This window comes from Nicotiana tabacum, chromosome 2, assembly GCF_000715075.1.
Source record: "Nicotiana tabacum cultivar K326 chromosome 2, ASM71507v2, whole genome shotgun sequence".
Taxonomy (NCBI): Eukaryota; Viridiplantae; Streptophyta; class Magnoliopsida; order Solanales; family Solanaceae; genus Nicotiana; species Nicotiana tabacum.
Genome location: NC_134081.1, coordinates 45414960 through 45442021, shown reverse-complemented (window position 1 = coordinate 45442021; position 27062 = coordinate 45414960). Strand labels below are relative to the sequence as shown.

The following is a 27062-nucleotide window of genomic DNA, read 5'->3' as shown; positions in this document are numbered from 1 at the left end:
GTTATTAGTCCCACTTTTTATGAAGGTTACTTTTAGTTTTCGCTTAGGACAGTGTAAGAACTTATTTCACGCTAAAAGTGTATAGAAGTTAATATCGGGTTTAAGATGTCTATACTAATCAAAATTGGAAAAGCTAAACAGTAAGCTACAATTTAGGTAGGACGGTGTATTATTTTAAACAACTAGCAATAGTAGACAAAGAGCTGGTATAAAAAGCCCATGCCTTTTCCCATATTCTGTGTCTGTCCAAATATTTTCACAAATATTAACACAAAAACCACGTACTTAATCATCAATCTTTCTTAAGGCTGCTGCTGGTTTTGAGTAATTCTTCACTTTGAAGGTAACCAGATTCACCGTATTACAATTTTTCTAAGTTTTTGCATTGGCTTGTTAATTGTTCTGTATATGTTGCTCTTCATAATCTTCTGTCTGTTTCTGCAGTTTTATTTATGGATTGTATGCCTTAATCATTTTGGACTAAGTTTCTTTTCTTTTTCTATCAAAAATGGTTCATCCATTTTCCATTTCTTCTTGGTTTCTCAGAGTGACAATGAAATCAAGATTCGATACTTGTTCAAAACTTATGCTAATAGAACACTTTTTTTTTTATTTGTTTTCCTAAATCAAAGAATTGATCTTTAAAGTATTTTTGCTTTTTTCTTTTCTTTTAAATTATTTGATCTTGACAGCCTCTGATTCAGGGACCCGTGGATTTGTTTGCAGCTATGAGCTATTTTATTTTTATAATGAAGTTAATATATTTAGCACTTAATTGGTTTTTATGTGACCTGATAGTTTTGAAATATTTATACTGTCAGCATATATTAGTTAATCCTGCAAAACCAATTATGTTAAACTGTATTCTTAGTTACCCTTTATGATTTGATTCAGGTAAACAAATCATTTGCTCAGTGTGGAAACTTGAGGTTCTTAGCAGTTAAAGATTCCTGTTTGTAAGTTGGTTCATCCTCTTTAGTATTCTCTAGTCCATTAAAAAGACCAGGGAATGCTGAAAGATGTGCTTAAATGCTAGGAAGTCTTTCTCTGAGGTTCTTGAGATTGAAGCTCTATTTAAACTTTCCTTTTTACTTGATGAGGTTGCACCTGTAGTTTCATCCAGATTCTCTCATCAAATGTCAAACCCTGCTAGATATTTTCAGGGTCAAATAGTATCGTATCACAATATTAGTGAAGATGGTTGAGTTGTTCAATCCTTGATAAATCTTGCATCTTGTATATAAATATTGAGTTTCATTGGGGGCAAAATAGTTAGTTTAATTACTTTGGTTTGCTGAAGTTGATATGGAGAGTAAGGGGAGTACTGTACTAATGGAAAGGTATGAGTTAGGGAAATTGTTGGGACAAGGCACTTTTGCTAAGGTCCATCATGCAAGAGACCTTAAGACTCGGTTGAATGTGGCAATTAAGATGATTGATAAGGAGAAGATTGTGAAAGTTGGGATGATTGATCAAATCAAACGCGAAATTTCGGTCATGAAATTGGTTAGACACTCTAATATTGTACAGCTCTATGAGGTCATGGCCAGCAAAAAGAAGATCTATTTTGTGATGGAATATGTGAAAGGAGGAGAGCTATTTAACAAGGTGGCTAAAGGGAAGTTAAAAGAAGATGTTGCAAGAAAGTATTTTCAGCAGTTGATTAGTGCTATTGATTTCTGTCATAGTAGAGGGGTTTATCACAGAGATCTGAAACCAGAGAATCTATTGGTTGATGAAAATGGAAATTTAAAGATTTCAGATTTTGGATTGAGTGCCCTTGCAGAATCTAAGAGACAAGATGGTTTGCTTCATACCACATGTGGGACACCAGCTTATGTTGCACCAGAAGTGATAAACAGAAGAGGATATGATGGTGCTAAAGCTGATATTTGGTCATGTGGGGTGATATTATATGTCCTTTTGGCTGGTTATCTACCATTCCATGATTCAAATCTAATGGAGATGTACAAAATGATTGGTAAGGCTGAGTTCAGATGTCCTAACTGGTTCCCTCCTGATGCTCGCAGGCTTATATCGAAAATATTAGATCCAAATCCAAGCACAAGAATATCCATTTCCAAGATAATGGAGAATTCTTGGTTCAAGAAAGGCTTGCAACTGAAACCAATTAAAGATAATGCTGACTCAATGCTTAAAGATGCAGAGTCAAAGGAGGCAGCACTTGAAAATGATGATGCTGTTTTTAGTGTTTGTGAGAATACAGAGCCAAAGCCAGAAATGGCCAAGCCTGCACACTTGAATGCATTTGATATTATCTCATTGTCAACTGGTTTTGACTTGTCTGGCTTGTTTGAAGAAAGAAACAAAAAGAGGGAAGTCAGATTTACATCAAGGCAACCGGCGAAAACAATCATCTCAAAGCTAGAGGATGTAGCTAAGCGTTTAAAGTTGAAGGTGATGAAAAAAGATGGAGGGTTATTGAAGTTAGAAGGATCTAAAGAAGGAAGAAAAGGAGTGTTATCTATCGATACAGAAATCTTTGTAGTAACTCCAAATTTTCACTTTGTTGAGGTGAAGAAAAATAGTGGAGATACTATAGAGTATAAGAAGATGATGAAGAAGGATATAAGACCAGCATTGAAAGATATTGTGTGGACTTGGCAAGGTGATGAGCCACGGACTCAGCAGCCAGAAGAAGAAGAATATTTGCAGACTTATCAAAGGGACTCATTTGACACTGATTCACCTCAGAATGCACTGTAGGGACTACAATTACGCTGCCAATGTAATTATGTTTTAAAGCTAGAAAATCAACCCCATTCTGTATTTTCTTTATGTTCTTGATCCAAGCTCGAGTTTACTTTTACGTTTGATCTCTGGAGCAAACGGTATGCAAAGCAAAAAATCCTGTAAACAGATTTAACTTGATTCACGCTAGCAGGGTAAGAAGTTTTTATATTATCAATGTATTTGGTAGATATATTGCCTAACTTTTCATCCACTTTTATGAACGGTTGGTTTAGTATTGACCATCTTTTAATGAACCTAATTGTCGTTGTCGGTATATAAAAGTTAAACTTGTTCTAAATTGAGAGATTGTGATAGTGTTTTGTATGTAGCACAACTTGAGATATGTAAAACAGCTATACCTTTAATTTGCAATTAGAAGATCAACGCATTATTTATTGGTGATAATGCAATATTAGTGCTTCCATTTGATTGTGTTGTCCGAATGGATTGCGATACTATCCATTTACCTTCATTCCATTCATCATAACTTGAACATTGTACCGTTGAACCATTCTCGGTGTATCCACCTTTTTCTTCCTCGACTGTCAATCACTTGTATGGTAAATTAATCAAGGCAAAATACATAAAAAGACACTTAAAGTTGACCTCAGATGTCTATTTTTTCGCTAGTTCAACTCAATTTTAACTTAAATTTAAAAAATCTACTCCAGAATTTCCACCAAATTGACTCAAACTTTAGCCACAACCTCCAATCAAATATTTCAAACTAAATATTTTGATTTAAGAAAAAACATTTAAAAAACAAATATGAGAACTCCGTTGAAAAGTTGAAAAAGAACTCGATGAAAGTTTCAAATAATTCTAAAATGACCAAATTGTAATAGTATACTGTTACATTATATAGTATACTATAACAATATACTGTTGGAAAGAACTGTATACTAAAATGGTATATAGTATATCATTTTGGTATACAGTACAAATTCTTCTTTGCCAGTTTAACTCGACTTTAATTCAAATTTAAAAAATTTACTGCAAAATTTCTACCAAATTCACAAATATTTAGCTACAACCTTAAATCATGTATGATACTAACGTAGTATATATCATATATTGTTAGGGTATCATATACTAACAAGGTATATAAATATACCAACTAGGTATATTACTACTTTATGTCTGTTTCTACATCTACATCTAATAATGTGAATAATATCTCTATAGAACTCCATCAAACATCTATTCTAAGATTTTTTTATTTTATTTTTTTTTTGTAAAAGGCATGAGAACTTTATTAAAATATTTAAAAAGGATCCGGTTAAAATTTTTGAAAAATTAAAAAATGAGCAAATTGAAACAGTATATTGTTACATTATATTGTGTGCTATAACAATATATTGTTGTAGTAAATTATATATTATATGCCAAAATAGTATACAATATATCAAAATAATATCTTGTGTTCTTCATTCAACAGTATACTATTATATTATACTATATACTGTAACATTGTATTATCGTAATTAATTATATACCAAAATAGTATACAATATACCATTTTGGTATACAGTGTAAACTCGTCCTTTTCGCTAGTTCAACTCAATTTCAACCCAAAATTATAAAATCTACTCCAAAATCTCCACCAAATTGATTCAAAATATAATCACAACCTCCAATCAATATTCAAGCACACTCCAATCACAAGTGGATCGAAATAACTACAAACTCAACAAATCCAATTAGTGAGTGCCAAGCTTCAAGATACTTCAATTGATGGATTTAATTTTCTCACAATAAAAACTTCGAAAATTAGCATTAACATCATAATCTACACATCAAAGAACAATACCCAATAAATTCCAACAACTCTCCAAACACGCGTGAAAATTCAAATCTTAGTTAGATTACATATTATTTTTTGTTTTACTTTTAGAAGATAAAATAAATTATGGAGCGTAAATAAAAAAGTGGGCGATGGCAGCAAGAAAAAGGTACAATACAAACAACATACAAATGCTATCTTTTTTGTGATTGAACTTCATATTTGAAAATTGTGATTTTTCATGAAGTGAAAGAGGAAAAACGATTTTGAAACTTCTTAAAAGTATTTTATGTTTCTCCTTGAGAAATGAGATGATGACGTGATGAAAAAGGAAAGTTGTATTAGGTTGGGCGAGCAATTAATTGTAATAGAATAGGTATTTTATGTAATTACTTTTAAAATAGGTAAATACGGATAATTATTTTTTATTATGTAGGTATATAGGGTAGTTTTTCCAATTTATAAAGGAATTATTAAAGGGCTTTAGAGTAAAAGTTTTGAAAAAGGGTCGTTGGTTTTGGGATGAAGGGAGTGCCAGAGAAGAAGATGAGGAGGGAAGGAGTCTATTTTTTGAAAGAGGAAGAATTATTCTTTTTGAGTTTTTTTTAATTAAGTTATTGTTAAGGTATTTTTTTATTTTGAAATTACACGTGTCATTATTTCATCTGTTGACTTGACGTGTCAGCACATAGTGTATTTCACGTACAGACACGTGTTCAGAAGGTACAATTTGGCTAACAAGAAGTGTCTATTTGATCATTGAGTAAGTTGGAAAGTGAGATAGACATCTGAGTTCAACTTTAAGTGTCTCTTCATGTATTTTGCCATTAATCAAACTATTAACAACTGCTGACAGCAGGAGGAAAAGAAATATATTGAAACTAATTATGAACTTCTGTATAATTATGAAATATATACTCCCTCCGTTTCAATTTATGTGAACCCATTTGACTGGGCACGGAGTTTAAGAAAAGAGAAAAGACTTTTGAACTTGTAGTGTAAAATGAAGCACATATATTTTGTGTGACTATAAATCATTGCATAAAGATAAATTGTTTCCAAATAAGGAAAGTGATCATTCTTTTTGGCACGGATTAAAAAGGAAATAGGTTCACATAAATTGAAACGGAGGGAGTAGTTTGAACTTGTTACAAAAAAAGTAGCTTGCACAAAAAGGCGCTTTTAGTAAGCAATAGTATCATATATTTTTACATACAAGGGGCACTTGGACAATGAGACTCAATATCCACCTGGAATTAACCACAGTTTTTCCATATGATACTCCATAATATACTATAAGCTAAATTTTGAAACACGCATTTTTCATTCTTTTCCCCCTTCATCATAGCTGGGCATCTAAATGGAGAAAATACTTTTTGCTGATAAGTGATGTTAAGAACCTGTGGTTCCCAGTTCTATTGTACAGGTTCCTCCACCTAGATTCTAATTTATAGATATCAAGCCATTATTGCGATCTGAACCCAAAATTTCACAAGGGGACATGGCACATACTGCCTTTTGCTAGAACTCATACGCGAAAGTACATGAAACAGAAACAGCAGGAAAAAAGAGAAGGGGAAATGTAGCAGATAGTGGAGAAGACCATGATAAATTAGATGTCAAACAGCTGAGTAAGAGCTATATACACTAACCAGTTCCCTGTTTTAACTGTAAGGACAACAGATCAAAACCTGTATAGGTGGCAAGCAAGCCCCCATATTTCCTCTTTCTCGCTTGAAAATTGCATCATAACAAATGCACGAACCTCAACCAAAAACGAATAATAAAAGGCTTCCTTCACTGCTTAGTCCTTCAAAAACATCGCTGAACCTTACAGAGATATGCAGTATAAATGGAAGTACTGTCTATGCCTTAATAGGACATCTATTTGAGTTGTATCCAAAACTATGTAACATGTAAGTGGAAACAGCTCTATTCATCTATATCCGTGATTGCCCCTCTGTCAAAAAGATCAAAAGAGATGTACTCAGCCGTATCATAATTGATTTTTACCTGATTAGAAGCGCATAAGTGGAAACATATATCGCTATCATCTAATGTAACTCTTCCTTTTTAAAGAAAAGAAGATACAATGAGTGTAGCATTCTAAACTGTCCTCCCAAAAAAGAGGGTACTTTCCTCCTCAGTAACAGGAGGGTGTGTTCAAGTCCCTTGTACTCTATCCCATTTTTTCCTTTTTCTTTCTTTTTTTTTTTTATTCAGTAGACCAAAAAGACTGTACATTTGGTGTGGAATATAAGCCACCAACAGAGGACCTAGCCATCGGTGAGCTGCCAAAAGCTTCACCCAAATGCTGCGGAGTCCAGTCCTTTCTGGAAAAAATAGATGAGTAAATCACAAGAGTAAGATGGCAAAAGAGGAGAGGGAAAAGAGAATCTTTCACAAAATAGAAAGAAATAGTAACCAAGATCTCACCAGAACAAAGAGTTCAACAATCTATTTCTAAGACACTCACATAATATATGCAAAATAAGAAAAACATGTCAAATAAGCAACTTATCATCCCAGAAAAACACCAGCATCACCAAGTTACAAATCCATAACCAAAGCTTAAAAATGCTTACCAAGAAAAATCAAGAAGGCACAATGATAGGAATAGAAAGGACAAGACCATTTATATCCATAACCTATTTTTGCAATCCAAGTTAACATTGAAAAACTTAAATATAATGCTTGATTTCATTAACTATAGCAAATACACCTCATTTTGAAGCTAGTTATGTCGGTTATATAAATCCTCAATATCCAATTCGATCCACTTGGACTCATCTCAACCTGTGTAAACACGTGCTTCGTGAGCACGTTCTAACATATTGCGGGGAAAAAACATGGAAATTGGTAAGAACTTTTGTCAATATGCCACCATTAAATTACTTGGCACAGCTTAGTATCTGCTTACAGGTACTCAATAAAGCTAATGAGCCATAGTTCAAAAAACAATTCATATAAGCCACTAGTTAGTTTTCACCAGACTTATCTATAAGTAGCTTTGAGCTAGTACTAAATGTTAAATAGCCATAAGTGGAGGTTCCAATATTTTGTTAAAAAAAAGATTCTCATTCACAAAATGTTTTGCTTAAGGAAGGGGAGGGAGAAGGGAGCGGCAAGATGATTGTTGATTTACTTCCATTATGAACAGAATTTGTTATTTCCCTCCATTTGTTTGCTATAGCTGGAAGGATGTAAACTGGCATCTACATTCTGCCTCCAACTTTGACGGGATTGAAAAACTAATGTAGAGTTATTAATGCTTTTTAAATAAATTTTATAGGAGAAAAAAAAGAGCCAACCTCAAATTCAAGAAGAATACATCAAGTCTACCTACATACAGGAGTTTTTTATTTTTTTAATTTTTTTGTGGGTAAGGTACAAACAGGAAATCCTTTCAACAAGTACAATCATCAATCCAAGTTGGAGTGGATGTATATACAAAAAAGTGAAACCACCATGACACCATCTGCACCTAAGACAAGGACTCCGTCTACAGCTCTATGATCTCTTTCCAGCGATGTTGTCATCATACTGTCTGAGCCTCTGAGGAGTACAAAATAATTCCTTAACTGTTTTAGGTATGACTAAGAACTTCAGCATTCTATTCCACAGTTCTTACAAAAGTTTGCAATGTACAGAAAGATACATCCTCCCCCATTTCATTGCTCATGAAGCCCAACTGATAAGTGATGCCTCATTAAATTCTCAGCCCGTTATATATAGCACTCTAGGTCGCCATCCAAACGAAAAGATTGACTTCATATTTTTACCTGCCATTCTAATTTTAATTCTTTACCACCCACATGAGGAAGATGCCTTTACACCACTTTTTTTACTAGTGCCCCTGCATTCCTCCCCTTCTCACCCCAATCAAACGTAGTATTGACGTTTATAAGTTTAAGCTGGGGGAGAAGAGCTATTAAGCTTTACCCAAATATAATGCATAAGTTACACTAATATGTCCGCCAGCAGCTCATCCAAGCTGCTGGTTTCACGGCCTAACAAGTGCAGAAACATGGCACTGAATTGTCCATGCACCTAATAGTGGTGTCATTAGCCAACTTAAAGACAATCATTTAGCTTCCATATCTACTTCAAACAGTGACTAGTTGAATTAGGACAATTTTTCTCTAAAAAGAATATGAAAGGAACAACAGCAGAAAAGGGACCCCTAACTCATTAACACGTGGTTATGTACTTGACAATGATGCCCGAAGCATGGACCATCACTTCATGGAACTTTAAAAATAATACTCCCTCCCTTTCAATTTATGTTTCCTTACTTTCTTTTTAAGTCTGTTTCGAGAAGAATGCCACCGTTCTATATTTACTAAGTTTTAACTCCAACATTCCCATTTTACCCTACAAGAAGACTGGAAGGTGGAGACATTCAAGATACCATGCTAGAAACATATCCAAGATGCTTTTAAGCTATGCATTACACACCTCATGTGGATCTAGCTTTCAAAAGTGTACAACACTTCATAAGAGATGTTGAAGGGGGCTTGTTGCTTTGTTATTGATGTACTTTCGAGGTTTTGCACCTTTCAAGTACAAAGAACAAAGAAAAACAAAAGCACCCCGCTAAAGTTTTTCACAAAACTAGCAAAAACGTTCTTCAAACTCACGTTAGAAGAATATAAGATGGAAAGAAACCTCACCCACACGTTCCTCAATCCCGCAAGATTGCAAGAAGCGTTGAATAAAGGAAGAAGAATGAAATAAAAGATCAATCACGTTTTTGAAGCAAAAGCTTAGAAAAACTAATCACCAATCTTTATTTTCAGCATATCGAGCCCTTTAAATAGGTCTTACAACGAGTAACATTGATGAGGTTAAGGAAAACTAATCCTAATTAAACTAGAATAAGAATAAAGTTAAGAAAAGCCTATTCTAACTAAAATTGGAAAAGGAATTCTTGTAGGAATGGAATACCAACTAATAATCCTAGTTTGACTAGAACTACAAACATAATCCTACTAAAAGAGGGAATTAGAAATCCTAATCTTTATAGAAAAGAAATCCGAATCTTAAATGGATTCTTGAATTTCTTGGATTCTAGGCCTTCTTGATCTTGCATACTCCCCTGGTTGAAAAAGACTCGCCCTCGAGTCTAACAACTTCCATAGATGGTGCAAGATTTGCTATAATAAGAATGGGGACTCAATGCTCACCAGGTTTCAAGTTACACTTTGCTAGCTTATTATAGAGCCTTTTCACGTTGTAAGAAAACTTAGCATGTGGTCGAACTAAATCCCACTTTCTAAGTTCCAACTTTCTACCATGACTTCTCCATGTAATCTTTCTAAATTGAGTATCAAACTTCAACTGACGATATTAAGTTATTGGTGTTGGAACTTCATGAAGCTTAGCCAACTCCATGTCTAGCTTTGAATTAAGTATGGAGATAAACGCTCTTCTTGGGTATGCATCAATTGCATCGCTTGTACACCAATAGTCACTTTGATAATAGCCATATATATTTATGACGTTAAGACATCTTGTTTCTCTAATACATGGACTCAAACTCTCCATTATCCACTCCTTTATAGGTAATCCTTCCTCTTGTTCATGCATATTTTTATGGACTTTAGGACTAACACAATATGCTGACTTGTTTGGAATGATATAGTCAACAATCAAGTCAATATCGTGTTGAGCTTCTATGAAAGGCGGAAAGTCAATGGCACACATTGTTGGATACTCCAATGGATCATCACAAAACTTTGGTGGTAAATCCTCATCTTGTGGATCCAATGCATGTTCCTCGTCTCTTTGATAATTACCTTCATCAATTCCGTCCTCTTCACATCCATATTTATCATATTGGGCATGGTGCCTTGGTACTCTTGTGCCTTGGTCAGCTTCAACCTCTTCAGCTTGCTCAATATATCTTGATCTTTGCAGTTGAATTGGTGGATATCGAAGTGGTTGACGTGGCGGTAGCACTAGTATGTTATATGGTGATGGAGGTGGTCGTGGTGGTGGAGGTAGTAGGCGTTGTGATAGATTTGGTGTCTGATTTTGAAACACCAAACGTTCAACTAATTTATTCAGATTCTCCATTGATTCCCTCAAGTCATCTAGCTGCACTTTAAAGCCATCTAGCTGCACTTTAATTTCTTCGTTGTTTCGTTCAAGGATTCTAGTTCTTAATTTATGAACTTTTAATTGAAGATCCATTGAAGAGGATCCCGAACTTGGTATTTTCTTGTTTGGTGACACGATGAACAAGATAGCAAATCAAGAATTCGGACCTGGAACTTGCGCTCTGATACCAAATTGATGTACTTTCGAGGTTTTACACCTCACAAGTACAAAGAAGAGAGAAAAACAAAAGCACACCGCTAAAGTTTTTCACAAAACTAGCGAAAGCGTTCTTCAAACTCACGTTAGAAGAATGTAAGGTGGAAAGAAGCGTTGAATAAAGGAAAAAGAATGAAATAAAAGATCAATCACGTTTTTGAAGCAAAAGCTTAGAAAAACTAATCACCAATCTTTATTTTCAGCATATTGAGCCCTTTAAATAGGTCTTACAACGAGTAACATTGATGAGGTTAAGGAAAACTAATCCTAATTAAACTAGAATAAGAATAAAGTTAAGAAAAACCTATTCTAACTAAAATTGGAAAAGGAATTCTTGTAGGAATGGAATACCAACTAATAATCCTAGTTTGACTAGAACTACAAATATAATCCTACTAAAAGAAGGAATTAGAAATCCTAATCTTTATGGAAAAGAAATCCTAATCTTAAATGGATTCTTGAATTTCTTGGATTCTGGGCCTTCTTGATCTTGCATCAGTTATATGCATGCCCAACTTCAAAATTTAAAGTTGCCTAGAATAATGAAGAAAATCCGAGATGAGCTTAGCCCCATAGACTCATAGGAAAGAGGAAACCAAATGGAAACATCACCAATTTTCCTGGTTGACCATGGATTAGGAAAAGAAACACGTATGAATAGAATGCATGGTATAATTTAGGGTGCACAACAGGACTTCACTGCTAAAACTTGAAAGAAAGAGGAAACAACCTCTCTTATATTTAGAAGAAAAAACTCTTTTAAAAATCGATTGCAAGCTAGCCTCAACATCGGATATTTCATTGGAAGCATGCAATAGCCTTGAAAGTCTTTTGATGGTGACATGCTATGATAAAAAAGATGTATGCTTTACATGCTAATGGTACTTGAGAGCTTGCTCATCTACCTCCAGTAAATCTATTGTTGGTTGTCGATGGGTTTATAAAGTTAAAGTTGGTTTAGATGGTCAAATTGATCAACTTAAGGCCCGCCTTTTTACCAAAGGATTCTTTTTATAAGGTAAATTTTATTAACAATTGAAAAAATCCCGTATACTTGGATACCTTGTCAAGTTTTTTGGCAATTCTTTACATAGTAAACGCTTCAAATATTCAATCTACGATAATGAACCCAAAATGTCTATTAATCAAGCCATTTAATTTTTTCAAAAGCCATTAGAAACTACTGCTCAAATTATACTCCAATATGTCGATCAATGTCGCGCCATTATAAAGAAAATAGTTATATGTTAATTAAAATTCACATTACTTACCGAAAGAAGTTGCTTATGAAATAATTAAGGTATAAAGGTATAAACAAAATGAGGGTTAATGTAAAAAAGAAGGAAGAGAGAGATCTAGAAAATGGAAGGAAGAAAAAAGAGGAAAAAAAAGAAGGTAAGAGAGAGGTGAGGGCTAGTGCTCAATGGAGAATAAAGGGGATAGTAAGTAGGGAAATAAAATAAACTACTTCCAAGGCGAACTGAACTCAAATTCGTCAAGTAAACATAACACTTCAAAGGCAACACTTAACCATTGCACCACGCCTACTTTATGCATTCCAGATGCCACTTTAACTGTATGTACGTTTTATACCAGATATCTGCATACATACTCAATATTTTTTTGAAGCGTGTGGGTGGCGCGGCACGCCTACCTTATAAGGTAGATCCCCCATTGCTAACTATCTGGGATGCAGTTGTCCGTATTCTTCGACATATAAATATCAGCCCCATTTAAAATCAAGGCCGGGCATAAGGATTGTTTTTTTAGGATCAAAGCCATGAGCAATTTGTTGGATACACAGACGATGATCAGGCGGGATCACCTTCTGGTATGTTGTCTATGTCTGGATATTATGTCCTAGTATGAGGTAATTTAGTATTTAGGAAAAGCAAAAAACAAAATTTGGTCCCTCGATCTAGTGCAAAAGCAAGATACCGAGCAATGCTTGTGGCGACTTGCAAACTAATTTGGACTAAACAGTTGCTGAGAGAATTAAAGTTTGTAAAAATCAGCTAGATGGAACTTGTGTGCAATAACCAAACTGCTCTTTATCTATCCGGTATTTCATGAGAACAAAATAATTGTTACTTCATTAGTGAAAAGATACTCAGAGGAGATATTGTTACGAAATTCGTAATGTCAAAAATCAGCTTGCAGTAATTTCACTCGGTGTTTTAAAAGGCGTGGGCGTAAGGCGAGGCGTTTTATATATGCCTCAGCGAGGCGTAAGCCCTGAGGCACGGGGCGTAAGCCCCATAGGTATTTAATTTTTAATATTTTATAAAATAATATAATTACAATAAATATTCATAAACAGGTAAAATTGCATAAAAATTGAAGAAAACTATAAATATGTGAAATATATATGTGTGTGCGCGCGCGCGCGCTCCATCCCCGCAAAAAACTAGTTAAAACAATCTATTATACGCTACTTATAAGCACAAGTAACTTGAATCTAAAAGAATAAAATTTTCTACATGGAGGAACAAAAAAGATGACTAACCCGCAATTTGAACTTTAAACTTGCTGCTATGAGGGAGAATGGAGTTCTCTTTGTATTTGTAAAAATAAATTGAATATTTGTTGCTTTTGGGAGATATTAGCAGACTAGCAGACAAGATAAAGAATTGGGAAAGACCATGAATTAGGGCTTCGATCAATAAAAAAGGTCTTGACTTTTAAATTTAATATATTTCAGTTCCTTTTTAAAACTTTTGAGTAATTACCAAGCTGACTTTTGAGAATTTGGGTATTATATGAATGACTTATTCAACAAAATTTGTTTTAATTTGAAAAAATCTCTAGGGCTTACGCCTCATTAAAAAAACGCGCCTCAAATGCCCGGTCGTACGCCCCGAATTGTTGGGCGTACGCCTCTTGAGACTTTCGTCCCACACCATCGCCTCGGGGCGTTTTTGGTGCGCCTCGCCCCGAAAACGCCTTTTAAAACACTGATTTCACTAAAGCTCTCACTCTCATATCAGCTACATTTGTAACAAGCTTGGTACATATGATTTATATGCACCAGCTTAAGGGAAAGTGTCAGAATCTTGTAGATAATCTAAGATAGTCTAGGATCTTGTAAATATAGTATAGCATGATTTACTCCCGATGATTATGTTTTTTATTCTCTTTCCTTTCTTAGGACATGTACACTCAGCTATTTAAACCCCAATAGCTTGAAGGAATAATCAAGTTAGAGTTCTCTCAATATTTTCTTCCTTGTATTGTTTCTCACACTATTTATGTGTAAACACGCGTCCAAATGATTTCACTAAAGCTCTCACTCTCATATCAGCTACATTTGTAACAAGCTTGGTACATATGATTTATATGCACCAGCTTAAGGGAAAGTATCAGAATCTTGTAGATAATCTAAGATAGTCTAGGATCTTGTAAATATAGTATAGCATGATTTACTCCCAATGATTTATGTTTTTTATTCTCTTTCCTTTCTTAGGACATGTACACTCAGCTATTTAAACCCCAATAGCTTGAAGGAATAATCAAGTTAGAGTTCTCTCAATATTTTCTTCCTTGTATTGTTTCTCACACTATTTATGTGTAAACACGCGTCCAAATGATTTCACTAAAGCTCTCTCATATCAGCTACATTTGTAACAAGCTTGGTACATATGATTTATATGCACCAGCTTAAGGGAAAGTATCAGAATCTTGTAGATAATCTAAAATAGTCTAGGATCTTGTAAATATAGTATAGCATGATTTACTCCTCGTGATTATGTTTTTTATCCTCTTTCCTTTCTTAGGACATGTACACTCAGCTATTTAAACCCCAATAGCTTGAAGGAATAATCAAGTTAGAGTTCTTTCAATATCTTCTTCCTTGTATTGTTTCTCACACTATTTATGTGTAAACACGCGTCCAAATGATGCGGTATGAATATTAAAGGATTCATAGGCTGACCCCATTTAATTTTGGATTCAATTATCCAAGACAAAACAGTCCCAAGATGTATCTAGTTCAGGTTCTATCTTAACTTCAAAATTGATTTGCAACTTTCGGTAAGCACACAAGAGCTCTCCCTTAGGCACACACTCTCATAGTTACAAACATGTTGAAATGTCCTACTCCTCTATGGGTAAAAGTAACGGCACTATCTATAGTCAAAAGGAAGCCAACATGTACATATGGCTATCAGATGCATATGAATGGATAAGACACATGTACGCAAGCACCTCTAGACCTTATTCAGACAAGAGATAACAGTAGCCAACCATGATGTAAATACTTTTGTCGAGTCTCTGGAATCCTTTATAATTGAGGGAATTAGAGATATTTTTTAAGTACACACCAGCACTCTTTTGGGTCAATAAGTAATGAAATTCACAACAAATGGCCAACCATTATGAAAACACAGAAGATACTCTCAACAGAGACTAGGAGAAAAGAGAAGATTCAGATAATATTGACGCAAAAGTACAGCAGATAGGCTACCTCAAATTGCTTCAAACTTTCAAACAGAGGCAAAAACGTTTTACTTTACTTTAGTTCCAATTGGCAAGAGAAATTAGTGGTTTTCTTTTGCTTACTTGGCCCAACAATTAGGCGGAGACGACGCAAATGGATGGTTAGTAGCAGTAGCATTAGGACTCCCATACATCATTTCACTTTGAGCAGCATCCTCAAACTTGAGAGAAAATTGACTTTCACCTCCTGAATATGTACCAAAAGGAGCCTTTGGATACCTGCTTTCAGCACTACCAGGCAAAACAGTACTCAGTGTCCCACCATTCTGGCAACTTCCTGTATAAACTGTTTGGGAAGAATGACAGACGGAGAGTTGTTCATCATTTTTAAACAGTGACGCCATTGTCCTTGGAGGTGCAGGAGGCACGTTTGATGTATTCAAATCTGTATTCAAACACCAGTTGGTTGGAGAACCTATCAAACTTAGACCAGCTTGACCAAGCGGAGAGCTATTCCACATCTGCCATGTTCCTGTATCATTTGCATTATTTGTAACATTCATTGGCACAGTGCGCATGTCCTGAGCATTAGGATTGTTGAAAAGAAAAGACCCAGCATGCCTTTCCTCTGGAACACGCATCCGTGATATTGGAGACTCAATTGGTGAAGGCCTGGTCAGTTCGGAAGATGCCTTCACACTTCTTACCACACCTGGGTTGTCAATTCCTGTATCTGACACAAAGCCAAGGTCCACCTCCAGTTGAAAGTCATCAAGGGACTCACAAACTGGACCAAGCAATGACACAGGGTCTGGAACATAACAAGGATCTTCAAAATTCTCCAACTCTTCTGCCAATAACTGACCTGGTCCTTCTCCAATTTGAGAATGTCGTGCTCCCGGTGATGATGGAACAGTTGTACTACAACTTGTGGGTCCACAAGGAAAAGAAGTTAAAGTGAAAGGCGATGGGAGACCAAAGCTAATGGGGTTGTCAAAAGTTTGAGTAGCTGGAGGCTGACAGGGAGGGCTCACAATTTCTGCTTGGGGCTTAACACTTGGTCTGCTGATTACGTTGGAAGAGGGGGAAGAAACAGTGGATGATCGAGTGAATAGTTGTTGCCAAGATTTTTTAGGAACTGTACATGGTTGAGGTTCAATAAGCACCTGTAAAGAACAGATTAAACTGACAGCTTAACAGGAGTTCAATATCTCATTGAACAACAGCCAAAATAATCTTTTAAAAGCATTAAATATCTCGATATGATATGAATCTATCTGTAGGTTCACGTCAAGTCAACAAGATGAACAGGCCAAAATTTGAAAAACAAAAATGGTAAACGAAGTTATCAGCTGCAAGATTAAGCAGAATTCAAAAAAAAAAAAAAAGATTAAGCAGAATTCCTTAATAAGTACCAAGCAAGACACTTGATGAGAAGGAAAAATACTACACTACTGTTATACAGAACAAAACATTTTCAAAAACACTTGATGAGAAGGAGCACTTCGATATAAGCAATTGAAATAGTAGATGACAAAAAACTTACAGGCCGATTCATACTCCTGTCATCTCCAATTGGATTCAGCTTTCCAGGTACCCGATCTGGCTGAAATAGTTCCCTCCTACAGGCATAATGAACAGGGTCTACTGAAGTATTAGATTTCTGCTCTCTTGGAACAGGAGTAGTATTACTCTTGCCAAAAAAACCACCTCCACTAAATGCTCTAGAAGATGATAAGAAAGTGCCCTTCATACGATCCAAGTACCGAGTACCAACATTTCCATGGTTAGTATTGCTAGAAGAAACACCCTTAAAACCGTGTACAACTTCTACATTATGTGTCTTAATACTTTCAAGCCCATTTTTTTGTTGCTGCCTTCTATCACCATCACTTCGCTTATTCCTCGCACTCTCCTTGCCTTGTCTTTTATCCAGCTCTTCCGCATCTGAGTTGCTTTTGCTAGATCCCCTGTCCCTATCTTTCTTCTTCTCTTGCCGCTTCTTTTCGGCTTCCTTTTTACTGTCCCGTACTTTAGCAGAGGGAGACCCCTTCCCCCACTCTTTCTCTGCCTCCATTTTTTCATCCCGCAATCTCCTACGTTCTTCCACCAGCCTAGCGACCTCCTCTCTTTGCTTTCGCTCCTCCTCCTCCGCTAGCTCTTTCTCCAACCTAGCCAACCTCTTCTCCTCAGCTTTCCTCCTAGTTTTCTCCCCTCTACTCTCCTGACAATTTCCCCCATTATCACCTCTCTTATCCATCATTGCCCTCCGTTCTGCGTCCACTGAAGCATCACCTCTAGAGGAACTAATCCTAAAAACCTTTCTACAGAGCCACATGATACTTAAGAAAAAAGCAGTCAGTGCCTTGCAGGCAAAAGTAAAAACACGAGAATATGACTTCTCTGCTAAACAGTGCTCCACCCCAAAGAATCCACCGCCGCCGTTGTTTCTCCAAGAATCCGACTTGCTAAAAAAAAAACCACCACCACCAACCCAATTCCCATTCTCTAACCAATCCTGCCCCCCACACATCCACCTGTTGTCCGACCAAACCTTTCCACCATTTAACATCTTCCCACCTTTCCCAACCAAATCTTTCAAAATCCCTGAATTTGAAAGCCCCAACCCTGGCGGCACAGGCAAGTCTAAAATGGGTCTCTTAGAAATATGCCCACAATATGAACACATGAACTTGCCAGCACCAGGATTCTGATCCCTATACGGAGTCAAACAATTCCTACACCTCCTCGTTGCCGTCTTCCTCAATTTCTGCATTTCAATAGCCTCAAACCTCTTCCTTTCCCTAAACCTAGCATTTCTCCTTGCCCGCCAAGCAGACAACTTAGGCATCAAAACCTCATACCAGCCAAGAGTAACCACAAGCACAATCACACATGCAAGCCTTGGTGATGTGATTTCAAACCTAAATGCAGGTGGAAATAACTGTGATAATGCCCATAAACCAATCAATGGAATCACTAACCAAGGTAACATGGTTGCAACTCTTCGCGACCACTTTTGGATGGAACACAGTATACACATTATCCTTTTCAACCCCACAACCTATCAAAAATCAATTTTTTTTTCTTAACTCCCCAAAAATATTACTATTAAAAACAATTAATATCTCAAATCTTCCCTTCTGTAACAACAACAACAATAACCACAGGTTCACCAATCCAATGCAAAACCCTAGCTCTGAAACTTCCCCCTTTCCCCCCAATTTTTTCAATTCTTCAAAACCCTAACAAAGCGAATCGTGATAGAAAGCACCTATGAAGCGGGAACAAATAGGTTAGGGTTTCAAAGTTTTATTTTAGCTCAATAACCTAAATGACACGGAAAGAATAATTTTAAAAACTTACGAAAATGGCGAAAAATCGAGGTGCTTACTAATTCGATGCCCATCGGAGATTCATCGGAAAATAATCGACGACCGGACACAGTGACGGTCCCTTCGGATGCAATTTTCCGGCGAAATATTTTGTGAAAGATTGTTGGATTGATGAAAGAGAAAATATTTTTAAAGGAGATAAAGAGAGAGAAATATGTTTGGTTTCTTTATAAAGGCATTGATTGAACCGGAGTTATTAATTAAAACAGACCGGTACGGGTTGCTGTTGGCAGTGATTAGTGGAGTAGTAATAATATAATCTGAAGATTGTAATCTAATTACAGTTGATAAGTTCCTAATTAATGCCCCCAATTTATTTTAGATCCCCATCAAATGTTCCTTAAAGACAATTGCATTTATTACACTTTTTTTTCAGATGTTGTTGCTCATTTTATTCTTAGTAATTGAAAATTTGTTGAGTTGAATTCTATCATACTTGTGTATAGGTCATCTATGAACGTGCATTTGTTGCCCAATTTCTTTATAATTGTGTTAATTAGTCATTTATATTAAGGTAGATCCCAATATAGAGATTAGGATTAAATTTATTTTATATTTAATTACTAGTATTAACTAATACTAATATAATTTTATACTAAATAGTAGTATAAACCTATCTCATATTAAGGGTGGAATAATAATATCGAGATAATAATATCTTACATAAAAATTTCATAAAAACAAAATTACCCCTCAAAAAGCCCTTTTCACTGCATTAGTACATCTATTTTAATCATTTTTTCATAAATCCTTTTTTCTCCGGTGATACTATCGAACGAGCTTGACATCTCAAACATGGCTCCATGATATCACGAGAGAGAATCATTAGCGGCTTCTCTTTCTCTATAAGTTTTTATTAATTTCTTTTCTTCCCTTCTCTTGTTACTTCCTCTGTCTCATTCTCTATTATACATGAAATCTTTTTTCTAAAGAAAACCTCTTCTATTTTTTTATATTTTTGTTACTTCTCTTTGTCCAAGGTATCTATTCCCAAGAACCAGCTGAGGGAGGGCAATCTTTAGAAATAATAGGTTGAGAAAGCAAGAGAACGCTTCGCGTTTTCTTATCTTCTTTCCGTTGTAGGAGTAGCACAAAAAGAGAGATTAGCATTTGATCACGCCCAACTATGCCTTATAAAAAGGACTAAGCAGTTGCTGCAAAAATAATCCGGTTCAAGAGTCCGGAGTCGAATCCCACAAGGAACTAACCTATTTGCTATAACTTTTAGTATCGCTAATGATAAGCTCAGACAATTTTCAAAGTTCAAGATTTTATTTGATAATTAACAGAAATTATTTAACTAAGAAAAAATGACAATAAAAACTATCAATAAGCAAGAATGAAGTTGAATTCAAGAGTAAAAGAATCTAGGGTTATTGATTTTCCCAATTGTCGGATTAATTCCTAACACATTAGCTATAATCTCGCCGTAACACTCTATAAAGATGATGAGTTCTTGCTTACCGTACTTATCTCTCGATCAATTACGATAATTTACTAGAAGCATTCTCTCGAACTACTCTAGTTGACAATTTGTACAACTCATAAATATCACACCAAAGCTTCGTTATCTCTAATCCCGCTTTTAAATTCAAGTAATTAATCTCTTAACTTATTCGAAAGTGGCGTTGTTCAACAACAATCTAATCAAGTGTTCTTTCTCAAGCAACACTAGACAACTAGACATGATTAATCAAGGGCCCTTTCAATTAATCACAAGAAACACATAGTTGAACAATTATAGAGTAAAAATGGCTTAATTATATCAAAAAGTAATCAAGACTTCATCCAACAATTGGTTCCATCAACCCTAGATGACGAGTTTATCTACTCATACTACTATGCACGATTACAATATAAAAAGTCATAACCAACAATGGAATTAAGAAGAAAAAGATGAAAAACTCATAGGAGAATTCTCCGTCTTGCTCCTTTTGTGTTCTTGCCTCCAAAGTTCTTCTAAAAACAGAGATACCCTCTTTTTTGGTCGAGTTGGGCTTCATATAGGTCAAGGTTAGTCGCCTCTCAAATTACAAAATTGGCCTTGGACGATTTTTCTCTGAAGCACGTGCGCGGCCGCGCATCCACCACGCATCGACCGCGCACTTTGGCCAGTTTCTGCCTGACATGCGCGGCCCAGTGTGCGGCCGCGCATAGACCGTGCACCTGGAGGATTTTCTGCAGCATTTTTTCTTTCTTCTTTTTAAGCGCGCTAACCTCCAATTGGCCTTCAATGCTCCATATTAGCTCCAAAACACTCTTTAACGTCCTCATAGCGCGGAATTGCTCCTGCAAAGCATAAAGTTCTTAATTAGAGCAATTTGTTATCATTTAACATTCAAAAATCAATAAAGTGCAGCTAAGTTAGAGTACAAATAGTAGCTAAACTACATAATTATAGCCTACTATCAATACCCCACACTTAAACCATTGCTCGTCCCCGAGCAATCAAACTACACTCTACAGAGGCCTAACTTTACTAAGCTACTTCCCTAACTCACTCACCCTCAGAAACGATATTCGTGTGCCACAAAAGATGCTCCATAGGCTTGCCCGTAGTGTACTACTCTACCAGTCGAGCTCATTTAGTCTAGGATCAAGTAGAACTTTATTTGGTTGTAATGTAGGCTGCGGGTCGGGTAGGATATACTTGGATATAAGAGTGACTACACCTCCCTAAGCACTTTAATACATATACTTTAACATTCAAGTCCATACTTATGTCAAACCAACACTCCACCTTCACATCAACGTATATTACCCCATACTTTTTTAAGCACAATTACATAAAAGCCACCAAAGGAATATTATTCACCACAATACAACTATTTTTTTTCAATTCACATGGCTTTTATTATTCTTTTTTTTTCCAACACAATGCATCTTTCTCCTTATTTCATTAGTTCCACTCAAAAGCCCCACCAATCACTCTCACACTTTAACCTTTACAAGTTCATAGCAATTCAAGTGCTCATGAGAGGTGAACAGGTTCAAATAGATGGTTAATTCAAATAAAGGGGTAAGACTTGTAATGTGATTGCCAAAGAAACAGGATTACATGTTTAAAGGGGTTAACTACGATACATAACAATTAAGCGGGTGGAATATATATATGGCTCAACAAAGAAATACCTATATCACTTCCAAGACTGAACAAGACTACTATTTCACTTTGCAAATACAAGGGGCAAGTTCTAGGCATCAAATACAGTGCACACAATACAACAAGCCTCACACACACATGGCACAAGAGTCACTCCAGATTGGATCATCAAAACACTCTAGTCAGGGTACTTAAGCCAAGTTAAGAACATACAATTTAAGGCACTCTTACAAGAATCAACAATTGAGCCTAAGCATCATACTAAAGTACCCACTATATTCAAGGCATAACGAAGTTAAGAGATCCTATTTCCAATTCAGCCCATAGCCCAAGGGTTCCTAACTTAAAAAAAAAATTAAAAAACTAACCCGGTTCAAACAAAATCCTTGAAAAAGAACCGTGGCTCAAAGAAAAACCAAAGGGGAATTGATACACTCCTAACAAAAGAAAATCTTTTTGTGTTTTTTTTTCTTCGACTTGAATCCCTCAAGAAAACCGTCAAATGATATCCATCGTCAGGACAAATCGAAACTTTTGATTTTTTTTTTTATTCAGTTAACTAACGAAACTACACTACTCTACATAACTTTATACATACAACATACATACAAAATATCCCCACCCTACACTTAAAATGGTGGCATGTCCCCATGCCACACAAATAAAAAAATGTGAGGTAAAGGAAATTTTCCTGGTACATCAATCCTGATCCGAGACAGTGCCGGGGTCGATATGGCATCCCTAGCGCACGCAGCCAAGCCATGATCTTCTTCTCAGATTTTGCATTTTGGGTGGCCAGTGCATCAACTCGAGTCCCCAAATTCGTGACAGAAGTGCGTAACCCTGCCATTTCATGTTCTAGGGCTGTCATCCGCGTATCCCATCTGACCACAGATGTTCTCTCAACCTCAGCCTGCCCTTCATCTCCCTCTTCTGGCACATCAGACTCATTACTATTAGCTCTGCTAGGTACCACAGGATCCTTCCCAATGGTCACTTTATCTGCCCGGAAATTTGGTTCTTTTATCACTCTTCCATCCACGTTCTTGTTCTCCGGCACCCGTGCTGCCCGGCATAATCTAGTGACTAGTGAAGGGAAGAAGAACCCATACCTCTGCACTGGACAACTGATGAACATCTCATCGTGAATAACCTTAGCCACATCAAAATCGTGGCCATTCATGAAGCACCAGATCAATGCAGCTCTGGGACCGTTCACCTCAGTGGTGTTGGAGGAAGGCAGCAAGCGGCTATTGATGATATAAAGCCAACACTTCCCTTCAAAGGTGAGTAAGGCCGAGTGCAACTTCCGCCCCGGCGTAACCCACACCATGTCTTTGTTTGGCACACAGATTGTTCTGAAAAACAGGTTCCAGGAGATTGGTTCTCGCCTATACGTATCATAATAGTCCTCCTCCCCACCAAATACTGGCAGCCGATACGCCCTCCTAATGGTGTCTATCGATGCATCAACACTCTTTTGTCGCACAATGCAAATATGGTCCTCATGTTCAGAGCAGTTCGCGTAGAACTCTCGTACAACCATCAAGTTGGCCTCCTCAGGTTCTTCAAAGAAAATATCCAGCATGCGTCGAGCCAACTCCTGATACATATTGGGGCAATCAATCTGTAGGGACCCCCTATCAATACCCTGTTTCGGTATGGGCTTCTTAGGAGCTTTCTGACTAAAACGTTCCTGGGCTGAGCTTGATATAAATCTTGTGCTATCAAACTGAGGTGCATTGGTTGAGGCCCGTGCCCGGGACGAGCTTGCATGACCACTAGAAGAGGCGCATGTGGTTCGTCTTTTCTTTGAGGGTGTCATAGTACCTACAAAACAAATACTACTATCAGTACAAGGCGAGATGTGTGAACCAATAGCGGTTACTCAGACTTCACCCACACAATTGGTCACAAATTACATTCATAAACTCACTGTGGCATTTAAACAAACACTTGATGTGCAAATTCACCCCAAATTTCCCAAACACCCAATTATACCTCAATTCCACCACACTCTTAACAATGTCTAATCCAACCCAATAAGATGAAATTCCACTATCCTCACATACCAACAAGTATACTTAGTAATACAAAGCAAAGAAAAGAACAACAATGACTTCTACTACCATACAATTAAAAGAGAAGAAGAAAAGAAAAAAATTGGAAAAACTAAAAAACAAACTGAAGAAAAAGGAAAATAGAAGCCATGGCACTTACCTAAAGAAGCTTGTGAGGAATAGAGATTGGGGAGTGATTGAATAGGGAAGAGGAGGAAATAGAGGTAAATTTTTGCTTTTGAAATTGGGAAGAAGGGAGGGTTTTGGGCGTGTGTTTGTTGTGAGAGAGGAGGGTTTGTTTTGTTTTTATTCAGATTTTAAGGGAGGAATGGGGGGGGGGGGGGGCGGTTATTAGAAAGGGAGAAAAAAAACTAATGAAAAGAAAAGAAAGGGAAAAAAATAAAAAACTAAAATTAACTAATGAAATAACCTAAAAACGGCGCCTAGTGCGCGGTCCGTGCGTGGTCAGTGTGCGGCCACGCACATGGGGAAGTGGAGGTCAAAAAATGCGCGGTCCATGCGCGGTCAGTGCGCGGCCGTGCATGTGCAACAGTAGGGGTCCGAAAGTGCGCGGCCGTGCACGTTTGTCCTTCGAAATTTCTCCCTTTTAGCCACTTTTTAACTATCTCTGGATGGATTTCTTCACCCCGAGTCCTTCCGTCGCGCAAAATTTCATCCCCGCACACTAATAGACCTGTCAATACTTTCACCATTTAAAATCAAATACGAAAAATAAGAACAAAGAAAAAATATTGGGTTGCCTCCCAAGAAGCGCCTGATTTAACGTTGCGGCACGACGAATTACAACAAAACCATGGGTTGCCTCCTAGGAAGCGCCTGATTTAACGTCGTGGCACGACACAGGCTTTCATGATTGCACTTCACTCATATATTGGGGTTCTTCCAAAGACATCACAACTTTCTCCCATTTTTCTTCAACCATTCCAAGGCAGTGTTTCAACCTTTGCCCATTCACTTTAAACCTATTCGTTCCATCTTCGGACTCAATTTCTATTGCTCCATTTGAGAACACTTGCACAACTCTAAATGGTCCTGACCATCTAGATTTTAGCTTACCCGAAAATAATCTTAATCTCGAGTTGTATAACAACACTAGATCTCCGGGTTTGAAGTTCCGATCTAGAATGTACTTATCATGCATCATCTTCATACTTTCTTTGTACAATCTTGTATTCTCGAATGCATGGAACCGAAATTCCTCGAGTTCATGTAGCTCTGTGACTCTACTTGTGCATGTGATTTCCATATTCAATTTCAACTGCCGTAGTGCCCATAAGGCTTTATGCTCAAGCTCCACCGGAAGATGGCATGCTTTTCCAAACACCAACTTGTATGGAGACATACCAATTGGAGTTTTAAATGTTGTGCGGTACGCCCATAATGCATCATCTAACTTCTTTGCCCAATCAGTCCTTGCCGTACGCCTATAATGCATCATCCAACTTCTTTGCCCAATCATTCCTTGTCGTATTCACGTTTGTGGGTGGTAAGATGTGGCAACCTTATGGAGAACTCCATACTTTTCTAACAGCCTTGCGAACGCTCTATTACAAAAATGGGTTCCACCATCACTGATTATAGCTCTCGGAGTGCCAAAACGTGTGAAAATATTTTTCTTTAGAAAGCCTGTCACTCCTTTGGCATCATTTGTTGGAAGGGCCACAACTTCAACCCATTTGGAGACATAGTCAACTGCTACAAATATGTACTTGTTACCATACGAGCTGACAAATGGTCCCATAAAATCAATCCCCCACATGTCAAATACTTCCACCTCTTGAATTGTAGCCATTGGCATCTCGTGACGGCGAGATATGTTGCCTGTTCTTTGGCACTCATCATAACTTTTTACCTAAGCATGGGCATTCTTGAATAAAGTCGGCCAATATAAACCCGACTCCAACACCTTCGTCGCTGTCCGAATTCCTCCAAAGTGCCCACCATATGGTGAAGCATGGCAAGCCTGCAAAACAGAAGATTGATCTTTCTCGGGGATATACCTCCGGATCATGTTATCTACACATATTTTAAAAAGTAAAGGTTCATCCCAGTAATAAGACCGACAATCGCGAAAGAACTTTTTTTTTTGAATCAAAGAGAGTTCATAAGGTATAATACCGCTTGCCAAATAATTAGCAATATCAGTATACCATGGCGTCTCCTCCATTGCCACTAGTAATTGTTCATCCGGGAATGTCTCAGTTATATCTTCAACATCTACTTTCTTTTTAGCTCCCTCCAACCTTGAAAGGTGGTCTGCCACTTGGTTATCTGTCCCTTTTCCTATCACGGATCTCCAAATCGAATTCCTGTAGCAACAGAACCCAATGGATCAAGTGTGGCTTTGACTCCTTCTTTTCTATCAAGTACCTAAGTGCTGCATGGTTAGTATAAACAATCACTTTTGAACCAATCAAATAAGACCTGAATTTGTCGAATGCAAACACCACAACCAACATCTCTTTCTCAGTCACGGTATAATTGAATTGTGCACTGCTTAGCGTTCTGCTTGCATAGTAAATTGGGTGCACCGGCTTGTCCTTTCGCTACCCCAGGGCTGCTCATATAGCATAGTCACTCGTGTCACACATGAGCTCAAACGGTTGCTCCCAGTTGGGTGCAACAATGATTGGTGCAGTCACCAGTCTCTTCTTCAGCTCCTCAAATGCCAACCTGCAATCATTAGAGAACACAAAGGGATGATCCTTTTCAAGGAGTTTACATAATGGGTTAGCAATTTTTGAGAAATCTTTTATAAATCGCCTGTAGAATCCGGCATGCCCAAGGAAACTTTTCACTGCCTTGACCGGAGTGGGTGGTGGCAACTTCTCAATCACGTCAACCTTAGCATGGTCGACCTCAATGCCTTTACTGGACGCTCGATGCCCCGACACTATACCTTCTTGTACCATAAAATGGCACTTCTCCCAATTCAGCACTAAATTTGTCTCCACACACCTTTTAACGCTCTTCTTAAATTGTGAAGACAATCTTCGAATGAATCCCCCACCACTGAGAAATCATCCATAAAGACTTCCATAATATCCTCCACCATATCAGTGAAAATGGATAACATACACCTCTGAAATGTAGCCGGTGCATTGCACAGGCCAAACGCCATTCTCCGAAAGGCAAAGATGCCATACAGACAAGTAAAAGATGTTTTCTCTCTATCTTCAGGGGCTATTGAGATC

General features: G+C 37.1%; 2 protein-coding genes across 3 annotated transcripts; one reads left to right on the top strand and one right to left on the bottom strand.

The window, feature by feature from the left end:
* The first annotated feature begins 223 nt into the window (after positions 1-223).
* Positions 224-2942, top strand: LOC107821353 (CBL-interacting protein kinase 2-like). Its single transcript, XM_016647791.2, has 2 exons — positions 224-343; positions 895-2942. Exon 2 carries the CDS (start codon positions 1306-1308, stop codon positions 2725-2727), a length of 1422 nt encoding a protein of 473 aa, XP_016503277.2. The 5' UTR covers positions 224-343; positions 895-1305; the 3' UTR covers positions 2728-2942.
* A 3376-nt stretch (positions 2943-6318) lies between these two features.
* On the bottom strand, positions 6319-18826 carry LOC107821352 (uncharacterized). 2 transcript variants are annotated; one of them, XM_016647790.2, is made up of 4 exons: positions 18684-18826; positions 16836-18563; positions 15413-16455; positions 6319-6870 (listed from the first exon to the last, which is right to left on the bottom strand). In XM_016647790.2, exons 2-4 carry the CDS (start codon positions 18330-18332, stop codon positions 6753-6755), a joined length of 2658 nt encoding a protein of 885 aa, XP_016503276.2. In that variant the 5' UTR covers positions 18333-18563; positions 18684-18826; the 3' UTR covers positions 6319-6752. The 2 variants fall into 2 exon arrangements, with proteins under 2 accessions (XP_016503276.2, XP_016503275.2); XM_016647789.2 differs by having other exon boundaries at positions 18656-18824.
* Between the last annotated feature and the right edge of the window lie 8236 nt (positions 18827-27062).